Source organism: Muscardinus avellanarius, assembly GCF_963383645.1.
Source record: "Muscardinus avellanarius genome assembly, chromosome: 12".
NCBI classification, from domain to species: domain Eukaryota; kingdom Metazoa; phylum Chordata; class Mammalia; order Rodentia; family Gliridae; genus Muscardinus; species Muscardinus avellanarius.
The window spans coordinates 55,824,555-55,839,852 of record NC_137798.1 but is presented as its reverse complement, the minus strand read 5'-3'; the positions used below and the strand labels follow the sequence as shown (position 1 = coordinate 55,839,852).

Genomic DNA, 15,298 nt, shown 5'->3' with positions numbered 1-15,298 from the left:
TTTTTTTTTTTTTTGCAGTACTGGGGATGGAACCCAGGGGCATTCTGCCTCTGAGCTGCACTCCCAGCCCTATTTTTTTATTCTTTATTTTGAAACCAGGTCTCAGTGAGTCACAGAGGGCCTCACTAAGTAGCTGAGACCGTCTGTGAACTACGATCCTCCTGTCTCAGCCTCCCAAGTGCTGGGATTACAAGCATGTGCCACCACACCCGGCTCAAGCTCTCCTATATTAACTGATCAGAATGCAAAATACTAGAGGCATTTTGAAAAATCCTACAGTAGCATTGTAGGAAGTTAAATATATAGTCACTGTACGGCCCAGCCATTCCAATTTTAAGTATTTACCCAAGAGAAATAAACTCATCTACCCACAGAAAGACTTATTCAGAGCCAGGGGCTGGGCAGGCAAAGGCAGCAAGAGGAGCTTCGTGGTGACGGACCCATTCTGTATCACGACTTTATCAGTGTGAACAACTAGTCGGGACGCTATCTGACGGCTTGTGAAATAGTATTAGGCAAAACAGTGTAAATTGCACACATGCTCTCTACATGTTATTCCTTACAACGGATTTCCACAATTATCTCAGTTATCTTAAAAATCATTTCCTAAGCCAGGCACAGTGGTGCGCCTTGTAATCTCAGTACTTGGGAGGCCGAGACAGGGGGATCACAAGTTCAAGACCAACTTCAGCAACTTAGAGAAGCCCTTAGCAACTTAGCAAAACCGTGTGTCAAAGTGAAACATAAAATAGGGCTGAGGGTATAGCTCTGAGGTAGAATGGCCCGGGTTCAATCCCCAGCAACACACACACACACACACACACACACACACACACACACACACACACAAGATTTTTAAAAATCACAAACCAATATATGAAGTAATCTTTCCTGGTCACACATAGCCAAAAAGTTGCACCAGGTAGGAACCTGGGTGGCCCTTGGGCCTCTGTTCCTCCATCCCGTGCTGTCTCCATTCCGGAGACTGTCCCATGAGCGGCAACGTGATGTGCTGGAAAGAGCACCTTCTGGCAGTGGGAAGCATTGGGGTCCACCTGGGGATGCTGATAAAGACACACCTGATTGGTGTGCCTTAAGTGAACCATGATTCTACATTTGTTTTCAGAAAAGTATGGAATGTATCTTAGTAATACATTAAAATCCTATCTGGACAGTAAATAGGATACCAGGATTATTACTGTTATTGTGATATTAACTGTTAGATGAATTCGGTTCTTATTTCAGATCCCCCCCCATTAAGCTAAGTCTCCTGAAAGGCCCTGGTCTGACCAGTTAAGCTACCATCCCCCTCTGACCGCACCTGGTCACTTACCTGGGAGACCTGCCCCTCCTGGTGCCCTTGGCCATTCAGTGAAAGGGACATTCCCCGCTGACACCGAACCAATGACCTGGCCGCATGACCCCCTCCCATGGGACTCTAGCCAATTAGTTCAAAGGACATTTCTCCTAGCCTATGAGCCCCCAATCTGTAACCCCAAGCCCCTATATAACCCTGATCCCAGCACATGCTCCCTCTCTTCCCGGATTCTCCTTTCTCTCTCCCCCTCTGTCTGTCTGTCTGTCTGTCTGTCTGTCTGTCTGTCTGTCTCTCTCTCTCTCTCTCTCTCTCTCTTTTTTTTCTCTCTCTCTCTCTTCCTTTCATACTGGCCCCTCCAATAAATCTCTTGGCTACAAGGTGGTCTCTGGTGTGGTCAAACTTTGTCCTTTCATTAACAATAAAAGCTGTCAGGCGTGGTATCACATGATCCCAGGACTTGAGAGGCTGACACCGGAACTTGGCAAGATCCTGAATCAAAATTAAAAGTCAGGCATGGTGGCGCACACTTGTAATCCCAGCATTTTGGAGGCTGAGACCGTAGGATCGCGGTTCACGGACAGCCTCAGCTACTTAGTGAGGCCCTTTGCAATTCCTTTGCAACTCAGTGAGACTCTGTTTCAAAATAAAGAATAAAAAGGCCGGGCGTGGTGGCACACGCTTGTAATCCCCGCGCTTGGGAGGCAGAGACAGGAGGATCGCGCAGGTTTGAAGCCAGCCGCACTGGCTTAAGAGACCCTGTTTCCAAATAAAAATATAAAAATAGGTCTGGGAGTGTAGCCCGGATGTAGAAGGGCTTCCAGTAACCCCAGTACCACCAAAATAAAATAAATAAATAAGTAAATAAATAAATAAATAAAAATTTAAAAAACAGGGCTAGAGGTAAAATGCCCCTGGGTTCCATCCCCAGGACTGCAAATATATATATACAAAGAGAGAGATAGAGACAGAGACAGAGACAGAGAGAGAGAATGAGAATATAAGAAAGAACTCCGGCCCACATTCTAGGCCCATTTGTCAAAGTTGTTTTTGACTCATTTAAATTTTCTGTATCTGTTTCCTCAAATGGCAGATGTGTCTTTTCTCCTTTGTGGAGCCTTGTGGAGTGTTTTTAAAAACAAAAAAGATGCCGGGCGTGGTGGCGCGCGCTTGTAATTCCCGTGCTTGGGAGGCAGAGACAGGAGGATCGCGCAGGTTCGAAGCCAGCCGCGCACTGGCTTAGGAGACCCTGTTTCCAAATAAAAATGTTAAAATAGGTCTGGGAGTGTAGCCCGGAGGTAGAAGGGCTTCCAGCAACCCCAGTACCACCATAAAAAAAAAAAAAAGAATGACACATACTTATCTCCTAGGTAACAAGAAGATGAAACCTTCAGTTTGCTTCCTGAAGAAGGATCTCTGCATGTGTTTGTTGGTGCGCAGAGTTAGCCACGAGAACCTCCAGGGTCTTAACGTTACTATTGCTGAGCGCTCCTGGGCTTTGGGGTCACTGATGAAAGGATTGGATGGTTTATTTATTTATTTATTTATTTATTTTGCGGTATTGAGGGTGGAACCCAGGGGCATTGTATCTCCGAGCTACATTCCCAGCCCTATTTTTTAATTCTTTATTTTGAAACAGGGTCTCACTGAGTTTCAAAGGGCCTCACTAAGTAGCTGAGGCTGTCTTAGAACCGTGATCCTCTGGTCTCAGCCTCCCGAATGCTGTGATTACAAGCGTGCGCCACCACGCCCGGCTGGATGGTTGTTTTAAAGGTGCTGAACTTGTGAAGGGAAGACTCAGAAACAAAAGTTCGGAAGAAGTAAGCCAGGCACAACAATGCACAGTAACCGCAGTGACTCAGGAGGCTGAGGCAGGAGGATTTCAGGTTTGAAGCCAGCTAGCAAGACTGGCCTTAAACAAACAAACAAACAAACAAGCAAAAAGCAAGCAAACAGACTTTAAAAAGGGCTGGGGACGTAGCTCATTGTAGCTCCACACTGCAGGGAAAAAGAAAGAGTGCTTTAAAAGCCCTGGCTGCTCTATATGAAGTATAATTAGCATTTAAAGAGAACACACACACACACACACACACACACACACACACACGAATTAAGGTCATGTTCATTATGGGATGAAGCATTTTGATCGTTGCCTGTGTTCACATATAAAATCAGGGATGAAGCCAGGCCTGATGGCACAGCACAGGCCTAGAATCCCAGTACTTGGGAGGCTGAGACAGGAGGATCACAGGTTCGAGGCCAGTGCATAGGAACTTAGCATGACCCTGTTTCAAAATAGAAAATAGAGTAAGTTTGGAGGTGTAGCTGAGTGGTAGAGCACCCCTGGGTTCAATCTCCAGTACCTCACACACAGAGACTTGAAATCGGGGATGATAGGTGTTTTTTTTTTTTTTTTTTTTGGTGGTACTGGGGTTCCTGGAAGCCCTTCTACCTCCGGGCTACACTCCCAGACCTATTTTTGCATTTTTATTTGGAAACAGGGTCTCCTAAGCCAGCGCGCGGGGCTAGCTTCGAACCTGCGCGATCCTCCTGTCTCTGCCTCCCAAGCGCGGGGATTACAAGCGTGCGCCACCACGCCCGGCTGATAGTTTTTTTTTTTTAATTAAAACTGATGTCCTGATATTTACAGTGATTCCCCAGGCTTTACTGTCCCTAGGCGATACATCAAGTTACTCCGCCCTGGTGCTGTGCTTTACCTGCGGGGTCAGGAGGAGCTGGCGGCACCACTGCCCCCCAGGCTGCCCAGTGTGGGTCTGCCGCCTCCGGCTCCCTCGGAGACCACAGGCCTCTCTCAGGCGTCCTGCCTCCGGTCTCCTCCGCCAGAGCACAGCGTCAGGAATAGATGGAGCTGCTTTTGAAACCTCCCTTCAGCCCTGATAGCAGGGTGGCTTGTCTTCTTGAATCAACCTCTCAGCTCCTCGGTTTCTTCCAATATAAAATGTAGCTAGTGGGAGGCTGAGGCAGGAGGACCACAGTTCAGGACTTAGGCCCTCAGCTACCTAGTGAGGCCCTCTGCAACTCAGTGAGACCCTGTTTCAAAATAAAGAATAAAAAACAGGGCTGGGGGTGTAGCTCGGAGGTCGAATGCCCCCCGCCCAATAAAGTAGCTAGTAAATCCCATTAGGATTGTTGTAAAGATGAGACAGAATGTGGATACTGATGAGCTGGAGACGCGGTGCTCCGGATGGGTCGTTAATAACTACTACCTCAAGTGCCCTGGAAACAATTGCTTTTCCAAATCTACCTAAAGCGGGAAGATAAACTCAATAAGCATTTCCTCAATGGTTGCATGGGGTCACTTTATGATGTGTGTGACTCAACTTCTCCTTACAGGAAAGATAATTGGGAGAGATGTCGAGCGTCGGCCTGGGACCGCCACTCAGTGAACCAGGCTGCGCGGAGGAAGGCCCTGAGCTACCGGGAGACTCTTCCAGGCAGTTTAAAAGCAAAGAAGGGAGCAGTGCATGGTGGCGCAGAAGGGAGAATTGCAGGATCAAGGACAGCTGCAGCAATTTAGTGAGACCCTGTTTCAAAATAAAATATAAAATAGGGGTGGGGGTGTAGCTCAGAGATAGAATGCCACTGGGTCCAATCCCCAGTACCAACAAGGCGAGGGGTTCTGATACTATACACACTTGAAACCAACTCCCTATTTCCTATGTGTTAACTGAAAAATCCTGACAATCAGCCCTAATATGTAGCAATTATGCATTAATATTATACATTGACACATTAGTATAGCAAACAGAAGGGAAGGTTCTGGAATTCCAGTATGGACCTCACACCCACTAGCTGTGTGTGCTTACAACTCGCCTGTTCCAATTCAGTGTTCTCATCTGTAACCTCAAGACGGCTTTGCCTGTAGTCTGCCCATCCTCCAGGGTTATTGTGAGGCTCGTGTAAAATACGCTTAACATCGTGCCTGCCTCAAAGCAAGCATTCGTTAACTAGTTGTTGAAGGCCGTTAGTTCATTCTCATGCCCCGGGTCAAAGACCGAGAAGGTAGTACAAAGCCGGTCTTCGGAGTTCCAACCCCAGGCTCTTTCTGTTTCTATGTTGAATGTTTATTATTTCCTCAAGTGATTAAAATGCCACAGCATTGTTTGTGCTATTCCAGGATGCCAAAGTATTCTAATTACACAGTGCTGCAAAGAAAGTCAAAAATTATAGTTTTTACTGGTCTTTGCACGTGCTTAAGAAATGAAATTCCCATATACCAGACCATTCCTCAGCTTCCCAAGAGCGATACTTCCCAGAAATGCAACTTTTTTGTTGTTGTTATACTGAACCCAGGGGCATTCGACCTCTGAGCTACAACCCCACATTTTTTTTTCAAACATGGTCTTACTAAGTTGCCAAAGGCCTCCTTATGTTAATTACTGAGGCGATCTTCAAGCCTGCAATCCTCCTGTCTACGTCTCCCAAATACTAGAACTGCAGGTGTGCACCACCACACTGGGCTATTGAGTTAAACTTTTTTGATCCCAAAACCGATGATAGGACTGAAGATTTGACTGTATTATTAAAGCCACAGCATGTTCTCTTCTGTGCTCGGTGGTGACCTCCATGGCTGGCCTCCCTCTCAAAGCCATTCTCTCCAACTTCCCCCAAGCAAAACAACTCGGTGCTGCGAGGCCGCCAGCTTTCTGGTCCACTGGCTGCTCTGGTGTAAACAGCTGGCGCAAGGGCTCCCTGGGCCACCTGCCGCCGGGCCTGGCCCTGGCCCAGGATCCTGGGGTACTGAACCTTGTGGAGCCCATAAAGTTAATTTTCCAGACTAACTTTAACATGTAACCTGGTATGAACTTCAGTCGAGGTAGCTCTGGAGACATTCAGATACACTTTCTCATTACATTTCAAAACATCATTTCTTTTAAAATTGTCAATAAGAAACATTTTCCAATATAGACCATATTCTAGGCCATAAAGCAAACCTCCACACATTTCAAAGAATTTTTTTGGGGGGGCGGGGCTGGGGATGGAACCCAGGGGCATTCGACCTACGAGCTGCACCCCTGCCCTAATTTTTATTCTTTTTATTTTGAAACCGGGTCTCACTGAGTTGCAGAGGGCCTCACTAAGTAGCTGAGGCTGTCCGGGAACCGCGATCCTCCAGTTTCAGCCTCCCGGATGCTGGGATTACAAGCGTGCGCCACCACGCCCAGCCATTTCAAATAATTTAAGTCATACAAAGCGAGTTCTCTGAACACAATGGAATTAAACTGGGAATCAATAACAGAAAGATATCTGGAAAATCCCCAAGCAGTTAGAAGTTAAACAATATACTTCACAATAACCCGTGGGCCAAAGAGAAAGTCACCAGGGAAAGCAGAACATATTTTGAACTGGACAAAAAGAAAAATTCAACAAATCAAGATTTCTGTGATTCCTTCTATGGAGCTGAGAGAAAAAATAATGACATTACAGACATATTAGAGAAGAACATTTTAAATTAACAATCAAAGCTTTCATTTAAAAAAAAAAAACTATAAAAATCAGAGCTTTTAGCCGGGCGTGGTGGCGCACGCTTGTAATCCCCGCGCTTAGGAGGCAGAGACAGGAGGATCGCGCAGGTTCGAAGCCAGCCCCGCCCGCTGGCTTAGGAGACCCTGTTTCCAAATTTAAAAAAGTATAAAAAATAGGTCTGGGAGTGTAGCCCGGAGGTAGAAGGGCTTCCAGGAACCCCAGTACCACCAAAAAATAAAAATAAAAATTGGAGCTTTCTGGGTCACACTTGTAATCCCAGCTATTTGGGAGGCTGAGGCAGGAGGATTTTAAGTTCAAGGCCAGCCTGGCCAACTTAGTCAGACCTGTCCCAACATAAAATAAAAAGGATCGGTGATGTAGCTCAGTGGGAGAGTGCATGCCTAGCATGCGTGACGCAATGGGTTCTATCTCCAGTACCACAAGAAGAAAAGAAGATAAAAGGAAAGAAAAGGAAAGGACCCTAGAAAAGGAAAGGAAAAGCCAGGCATGGCGGCACACACCTGCGATCCCAGCCCTAGTCCTTGGGAGGCTGAGATGGGAGGATCACAGGTGAGGAAGACTCTCATCAACCTGGTGGAGCCCTGTTCCAAAATAAAAATTAAGAAAATAGGCTGGGAGTGTGGCTCAGAAGTAGAATGCCCCTGGGTTCAGTTCCCAGTACCACAAAGATAAATGAAGAAAGGAAGGAAGGAAGGAAGGAAGGAAGGAAGGAAGGAAGGAAGGAAGGAAGGAAGGAAGAGAAATAAAAATTAATAAAACTGAAAAACAGAGAAACAATAGAGGAAATAAACTAAATAAAAAGCTGTCCTGCTGGGTGTAATGTTGTATACCTGTTTTAGGCGTGCAAGATTACAACTACTAGTAGTAGTACAACTACTAGTGTAGTTGAAAGGCTAAAACAGTATTGGAGGTTTAAGGCCAGTATCAGCAACTTAGCAAGACACCATATTTCAAAAATAAAATAGTGCTGGAGGTCTAGCTCAGAGGTAGAGCACCCCTTGGTGTTTTTTTCTTAAACTGGGAGTGGTGGCACATGCCTGTAATCCCAGTACTTGGAGGCAGAGACAGGAGGATTGCAGGTTCTAGGCCAGCCTCAGCAACTCAGTGAGGCCCTGTTGCAAAATAAAAGTAAAAAGGGGCTAGGTATGCCGGCAGTGGCGCACACTTGTAATCCCCGCGCTTGGGAGGTGGAGACAGGAGGATCGCGCAGGTTCAAAGCCAGCCGCTCTGGCTTAAGAGACCCTGTTTCCAAATAAAAAAATATAAAAAATAGGTCTGGGAGTGTAGCCTGGAGGTAGAAGGGTTTCCAGGATCCCCAGTACCACCGAAAAAAGGGGGGACTAGAGGTGTAGCTCAGCAGCAGAGCATCCCTGGGTTCAATCCTACCAGTAGTGCGCACACACACGTGCACGCGCGCGCACACACACACACACACACACACACACACCTAGTTCTCCTAAAAGGTCAATAAAATTGACAAGCCTTAACCAAACCAATCAGGAAAAAAGGAGAAATAACATACCAATATCAAGAATGAAGTAGAGAATCCCATTATAGATACCACAGATGGTAATATAATACTATTATGTTGAACAACTTAAATGCCAATAAATTCAAATATCCAGGTGAAGAAGGCAAACTCTTCCAATGAAACTACCAAAGCTCTCTCAATACAAAGCAGTCCTACACTTTATTAAATAAATGGAATTTGTAATTAAAAACCATTTAACAAAGAAAATTGGCAAATTCCACCACTTTCTAATGTGAACTTCTCTAGAGGGGGGCCTCTCTAGAGAAGAAGGAGGAGGAGGAGGAAGAGGAGGAGAAGATGGAAGAGAAAGAGAAGGGAAAGAAAGAAAAAGAAAATAAATAAAAGGCATACTAATTAGAAAAGACTAAAACTGCTCATATTTGCTGATGCCATGATGGTCTACATAGAAATCCCAAGGAATTTCTAATAACTTCCTAGAATAGTAAGTGAGAAAACATCCATATGGCAAATAAGCCTTAATTATTAGAGAAATTAAAATTAAAACCAGCAGACACTATCCTATGAGAATGGCTAAAATCAAAAGAACTGACATGACCGCCACGGGTTAGGACACCGAGTACCTGTCGCACTGCTGGCAGGAATGTCACATGGCGCCGCCACTTAAGAAAATACTTCGGCAGTTGCAAAAATGCGTACTAATCGTATGACCTAGCAGCCTCCCCTGAGTATTTTCCCAAGAGAAATAAAAATATGTGTTCACACAAAAGGCTGTGCTTGAATCTTTATCCAGTGGCTTGATGGAAAATTACCCCAAAGTGAAACTAGGAATGGTGGGTAAACAAACTGGTACATCCATACGAGGGAATACTACTCAGCAGTAAAAAGGAAGGTCCTGAGGCCCCACGCAACAAGGTGCGCGATTCTCAAACGCAGCCTATGGAGCAAGAGGAGCTTATCCTCAAACATTTGATACCACTCATGGGACATGCTGGAAGAGGCAAAACTACTGAGACAAGAAAAGACAGGTCACTGGTTGCCATTTGCAAAATAATTTCTGGGAGGTCCTGGACGCCTCTAGGCCGTCCCTGAGCCCCACTTCGCAGGCGGCCCCCATCCCTCCCGCCCAGCTCCATCCCTTTCCTGAACTCGGCTGGGGTTTGCCTTTCAGCTGTGGCCTGGGGTGAGTGCTGTGTGGTTCTCCTCTGCTTGGACGCGAGGAGCGAGCTCCGTGGTGCAGGCGCATGGAGGGCGGGCTGGGTGAGCCCGGGAAGGAGGAGAAAGAAAAGTGACCGGATGGAGGCCGGCTCTGCAGACCTGCAGCCCCCACCCAGGAGGGGCTCCCGCTGCAGAGGCCCGGCCACTGGGCGAGCCCAGCCCGCGCCCCGTGCTCCGGCCCCCCACCCCCGTCCTCCCCCGATGGCGCAGCGCGGCCTGCGCGGGCGCCGCCCCCCCCCCCCCCCCCAGCCCGGCCTCGGCCTCCTGCTGCAGGGCTGGGGTCGGGGGGCCGGGGCTGCGGGGCGGGCGGAGCGGGCGGCCCCGCCCAGACCAGCCGGGCCCCACAGGGATCGCGGGCCCGGCCGGCGGGAGACCGCGGCGAGCACTGCGGCGTGAGTCCCGCGGGGAGGGAGGCAGGGAGGCCCCGAGGCCCGGAGGCCGGGGGGCGGAGGGGAGGCTGGGCGAGGGGCGCCCGGCTCGGGGAGGCGCGGGCCGAGGTGTCTTCTTGCAGCGCGAAAAGGAGACCCGAAACTGGAGCCCGGGGCCCCGCGCCTTCTCGGTTCTCAGCCAGCTCAAGTGTCTTGGGTCTGCTGAGCGAAAAAGACAGGTTGTCCTAGGGCTCGGCTCCTGACCCCGTGCCCTTCTCGTGCTAGGGCCTGACAGCCCCTCCGGGCCCCTCCGGGTTTAAACGCCACATGCTAGTCCACTCTAAGAAGATCTTCTTCCTCGGTGATGGAGAAGTATGAGAAAATTGGGAAAATTGGAGAAGGCTCCTATGGGGTTGTTTTCAAATGCAGAAACAAGGACACGGGTCAGATCGTGGCCATCAAGAGGTTTCTGGAATCAGAAGATGACCCTGTCATAAAGAAAATCGCCCTTCGAGAAATCCGCATGCTCAAGGTAATCGATAACATTTTCTTTAAAGTGAATTTTCGGGGACAAGAAAAAAAAAAAAGAGGGAGTCGTGTTCTGTTGGGCCGCGGTCCCCTCCCCTGCTCCGTCTTTAAGCCTGTGTCCTCCACGTCACCCAGGGGCTGTCTGCACAGTGTCTGGTTTTGGAGGGAGCCAGGAAGGTGCAGATGAAGGGTAAGGTGGCATTATTCACTTTTAGAAATGCTATGAGATATTTTATTCTTCTCTACCATACCACCTGCACACCTTGCCAGAAACGTGCCAGGTATGCGGGGCCACATCTGTAATCCCAATACTGGGGAGGCTGAGAGAGGAGGATTGCAGGTTTGAGAACAGCTTCTGCAAGTAGTGAGACGCTCATCAACCTAGTGAGCTCCTGTTTCAAATAAAAATAAAAAATAAGGCTGGGTGGTGCGGCTCAGAGAGAGAATGCCCCAGGGTTCAATCCCAAGTACAAAAAAAGATAGTACAAAAACTTTAAACAACCTGATTTTTCTAGCACATTTATTTATTTATTTATTTATTTATTTATTTATTGTGGTGCTGGGAATAAAACCCAGGGGCATTCTACCTCCGAGTTACACCCCAGCCCTATTTTTTATTCTTTATTTTGAAACAGGGTTTCAGTAGGTCACAGAGGGCCTAAGTAGCTGAGGCTGTCTGCAAACCACGATCCTCCGGTCTCAGCCTCCAGAATGCTGGGATTACAAGCGTGCGCCACCACGCCCGGCTTCTACTAGCATCTTTAAATTTATTTCTTTTTGCAGTTTTGGGGTCAAACCCAGGGCCTCAGGCATGCTAGGCAACACTACCACTGAGCTGCATCTCCAGGTCCATGTTCTTGAATTTAAATGTCTAGACTATCTTTTATTGGTGTTCTTGATCCATTCAAAGAATCTGTCACCTGTCTTCAAACTGCAAGGAAGCTGACGGGATTCCATTATACCTCACCTGCACCCACCACTGAGCATTGTAATGCCCCAACCTTTTTTTTTTGGGGGGGGTATACTGCGGGTTGAATCCAGAGGCATTCTACCTCTACACCCTATTTTATTTTTTATTTTGAAACAGGTCCTTGCTAAGTTGCTCAGGCTGGGCTTGAACTTGAATCCTCCTGTCTCATCCTCCCAAGTCCTGGGATGCGCCATGATGCCCAGCCAGCAGTGTCCTGACTTTAAAAAAGGGGTTCTCTGTTGGGCTAGTCTGAACAGCTTAGCGAGACTCTGTTTCATAATAAAAGGGTAAAAAGAGCTGGGTGGGGGTCTTCAGAGTAGAATGCCCCTGGGTTCAATCCCTAGTACCAAATAAAAGAGTAAACAAATCAACGGTTCCTTTTACCTTTTTTATTTTTATTTTTTGTGGTACTGGGGTTCCTGGAAGCCCTTCAACCTCCAGGATATGCTCCCAGACCTATTTTTTATATTTTTATTTGGAAACAGGGTCTCTTAAGCCAGTGCGGCTGGCTTCGAACCTGCGCGATCCTCCTGTCTCTGCCTCTCAAGCACGGGGATTCCAAGCGTGCGCCACCGCGCCTGGCTTAACCGTTCTTTTTTTTTTTTGGTGGTGGTACTGGGGTTCCTGGAAGCCCTTCTACCTCCGGGCTACACTCCCAGACCTATTTTTTATACTTTTTTATTTGGAAACAGAGTCTCTTAAGCCAGCGCGGCTGGCTTCGAACCTGTGCGATCCTCCTGTCTCCGCCTCCCAAGCGCGGGGATTACAAGCGTGCGCCACCACGCCCGGCCTAACGGTTCTTTTTAAAGAAGTGCAGTGATCACTTTTTCAGTGTTTACTAGTTAACACTAACAGACCATGATGAAGAGCAGAGGTGTTCGTTATGAGTGCAGCACGTTTTCCTCTAATGGAAAGAGCGTAATTCTCTGCATGTGCGAGTCGACGCAGCCGGGATGACAGCATAGAACCTGAGGTGCTTCATACAGGGCTCCACTTTGTCTCAGACGGCCATGGCCTCAGTGTCTGGAGGTGTATGACTATGTGTGACAAGGGCCGTGACTCCGGAGGGGAGAGATGAGACGGGGGTTCACCTTGTTCTGGCACCTCTACTTTCTCCGGGTCTCTCTCAAAGTCTTCCCCTAAGGCCATTTCTAGGCGAGGACCCTGAATGGGAAGTAGCAAGCTTCCGAAAAATTAAAATGTGTGGATGATAGAAAACCTTTTCTCTTTGGCTTTGAGGTGCTCATAAGGAGCAGGATGTTGTCTATTCTGAGAAGACTCTCAGGAGGCCCCTGTGGTATACCATCTAGGAAGGGGAGACAGCAGCAGCGTTTGCCTCCCCGCCCCGCTGCCTCCCCCGCCTCCACCCAGGAGAGGTTAGCCTGGCTCTCCTGGACTGCTGGCCATTTTCACTTTCTCAGGCTTTCCGTAGAGAAGAAATGATCATTGCCATTTTTACTTTATTTTTTAAATTATCTTTGTGGTGCTGGGGATTGAAGTCAGGGCTTGTAAGTGCTAGATGAGTGCTCTGCCTCTGAACCACACACCTCTTCAGGTCAATAATGACATTTCCAATGGGTATTTATGGCAGTCTTCAAGAATACAAACAATAATGCTTGCTGGCCAGGATGAAGAAACACTTAACACACTGTTGATGAGACTGAAAATTACAAGCGCTAGGGAGATGGGGACGGAGCTTCCTCAGAAGACCATGAATGGAGCCACCTATGATCCAGCTGTGCCATCTCTCCATATCTTCCCAAAAAAATGAAATCAGAATATTATAGTGATACATGCATACCAATTTTTTTTTTTTTGCGGTACTAGGGGTTGAACCCAGGGACATTCTACCTCTGAGCTATACCCCTACCTCTGTTGTTTATTCTTTATTTTGAAACAGGGTCTCAGTAAGTTGCAGAGGGCTTCACTAAGTAGCTGGAGCTCGCCACGAACCTGCAATCCTCCTGTCTCAGCCTCCCGAGTGCTGGGATTACAAGTGTGTACCACCATGCCCAGCATACCAGTGTGTAAAGTAGATATCAAATGATAAATGGATAAAGAAAATGTGGTTTATGTACATGTATGCCTCTGCCATCTTCTGTACCTCATAATGATGTATGCTTACAATGCACCAATAAATTTAAATAAATAACCTTGGAAAAAAGAAAATGTGGTATATACACACAATGTAGCTTTACTTGGCCATAATAAAGAACAAAATGATGCTATTTGCAGGGAAATAGATGGAACTGGAGAACATGATGCTAGGGAGATTTCCCAGACCCAGATCAAGGACTGCATGTTTTATCTCAAATGTGAAAGCTAGAGAGCAAAAAAGCAGAACAAAAGGACCTCGTGTAAATTAGGAGAGGACCCAGGAAAGGAAAGAAGGGGGCCGGGGCAGGGAGGAAGGAGGAAGAAAGGGCAGGAAAGAGACCAAATAGTGTTAGGTACATATATGAACATATCACTGTGAATCTCACTAACGTGCATTTGCAATGCACCAAGAAATATTAAACACAAATGTATACGCCAAAGAAGTGTTTTTCTAGGTGACAGATGCTCCTTTTCTGGCTTGAAGGTCACCTGTGAATGACCTCTCAAGCCTGTTTACAGGTCTAGCTCACCAGAGGGAGTTGCTTAGGGTGGGGACCTTGCCTCTGTAGCTCTATAGCCCAAAGCATACTCCTTGGTACGTACTAGGCCTCCAGTAAATGTTACTGTTGAATTGAAAAAACAGCCGGGCGTGGTGGCGCACGCTTGTAATCCCCGCGCTTGGGAGGCAGACAGGAGGATCGCGCTGGTTCGGAGCCAGCCGCGCTGGCTTACGAGACCCTGTTTTCAAAAATAAAATAGGTCTGGGAGTGTATCCCAGAGGTAGAAGGGCTTCCAGGAACCCCAGTACCACCAAAAAAAAAAAAAAAAAAAAAAAAACCCTGTTAACAAAATGAGCTCTTAGAAAAAGTAGGTATTGCCCGTCAATAGGAACTGAGACATGTAGTGACTGCAGTGGGAGGTAACTGTATTCCATTTCTTTCTTTCTTTCTCTCTTTCTTTTTTTTTTCCCCTTTTTGGTATGGGAATTGAACCCAGAGTCATTCTTCCTCTCAGCTACACCCCCAGCCCTCCTTATTTATTTATTTTTTTATTTTGAAATAGGTTCTATTTAAGTTGCTGAGGCTACCCTTGAACTCGTGGCCCTCCCACCCCAGCGTGTGCACCACCAAGAAGGTGGATGTGCTCTAAAGGTTGGGTTGCATGCACAGATGCTGATTAAAAAGCTCACCGCCCCCCACTCTCCGAGTCAGGCACACGGCTGTAGGTGCCCTGATCTATACGAGGTTAGGATTTGATATGGGTGTGGTCTGTCCCTTCAGCCCCAGCTTGTCAAATCCTGTGATACCCCTAATACTTAATGGATACTTACTGAATGTCTACTGAATAAGTGAGTTGAGGGTATGTTAAGTGAAGTTATATTTTCTCCATTATTTGTTCAGTCAATGCTTGCAGATTCCCATTTGTGCCTAAAACATTGTTAATTCAAAGTTGCCCTGCCTTTCAGAAGCCCCGCTCGCGGGAGGGAGACAAGGTAAATTTCCCCTCGGCTCTGCCTCCTGATATACCGGGCTCCTGAGCGGCAGGGCCTGTACCACTCACCGGGCGTCCTCGTGTTGGGCTGACCGCCTTGTCTGTCCTTCCATGCCTCCCTAAACATTTCCGAGTCTAGTTCAAACATACCTCCTAATACTATAGGTTCATTTTTCAACAGCGTTTAGAGAGTTCTTGCTAGGCACGGGGTGCTGGGGGTCGAGTCCAGGGGCATTCTACCTCTGAGCTACACCCCCAGCCCTACTCTGTTTTTATTTTGAAACAGGGTCTCCCACGCTTGATGAGAATCTCAC

At 47.4% G+C, this 15,298-nt stretch overlaps 1 protein-coding gene across 4 annotated transcripts in view; it reads left to right on the top strand.

Annotated features, from left to right (window-relative positions):
* Nucleotides 1–10,262: 10,262 nt before the first annotated feature.
* CDKL1 (cyclin dependent kinase like 1) overlaps nt 10,263–15,298 on the top strand; it is a gene marked incomplete at both ends in the record, with an annotated part of 80,764 nt that continues 75,728 nt past the window's right edge. For all 4 annotated transcript variants that reach the window (XM_080707407.1, XM_080707408.1, XM_080707406.1 and 1 more), the window contains one exon: nt 10,263–10,430. In XM_080707407.1, coding sequence (XP_080563533.1) covers nt 10,263–10,430 — 168 coding nt within the window. The remainder of the gene's footprint in view (nt 10,431–15,298) is intronic.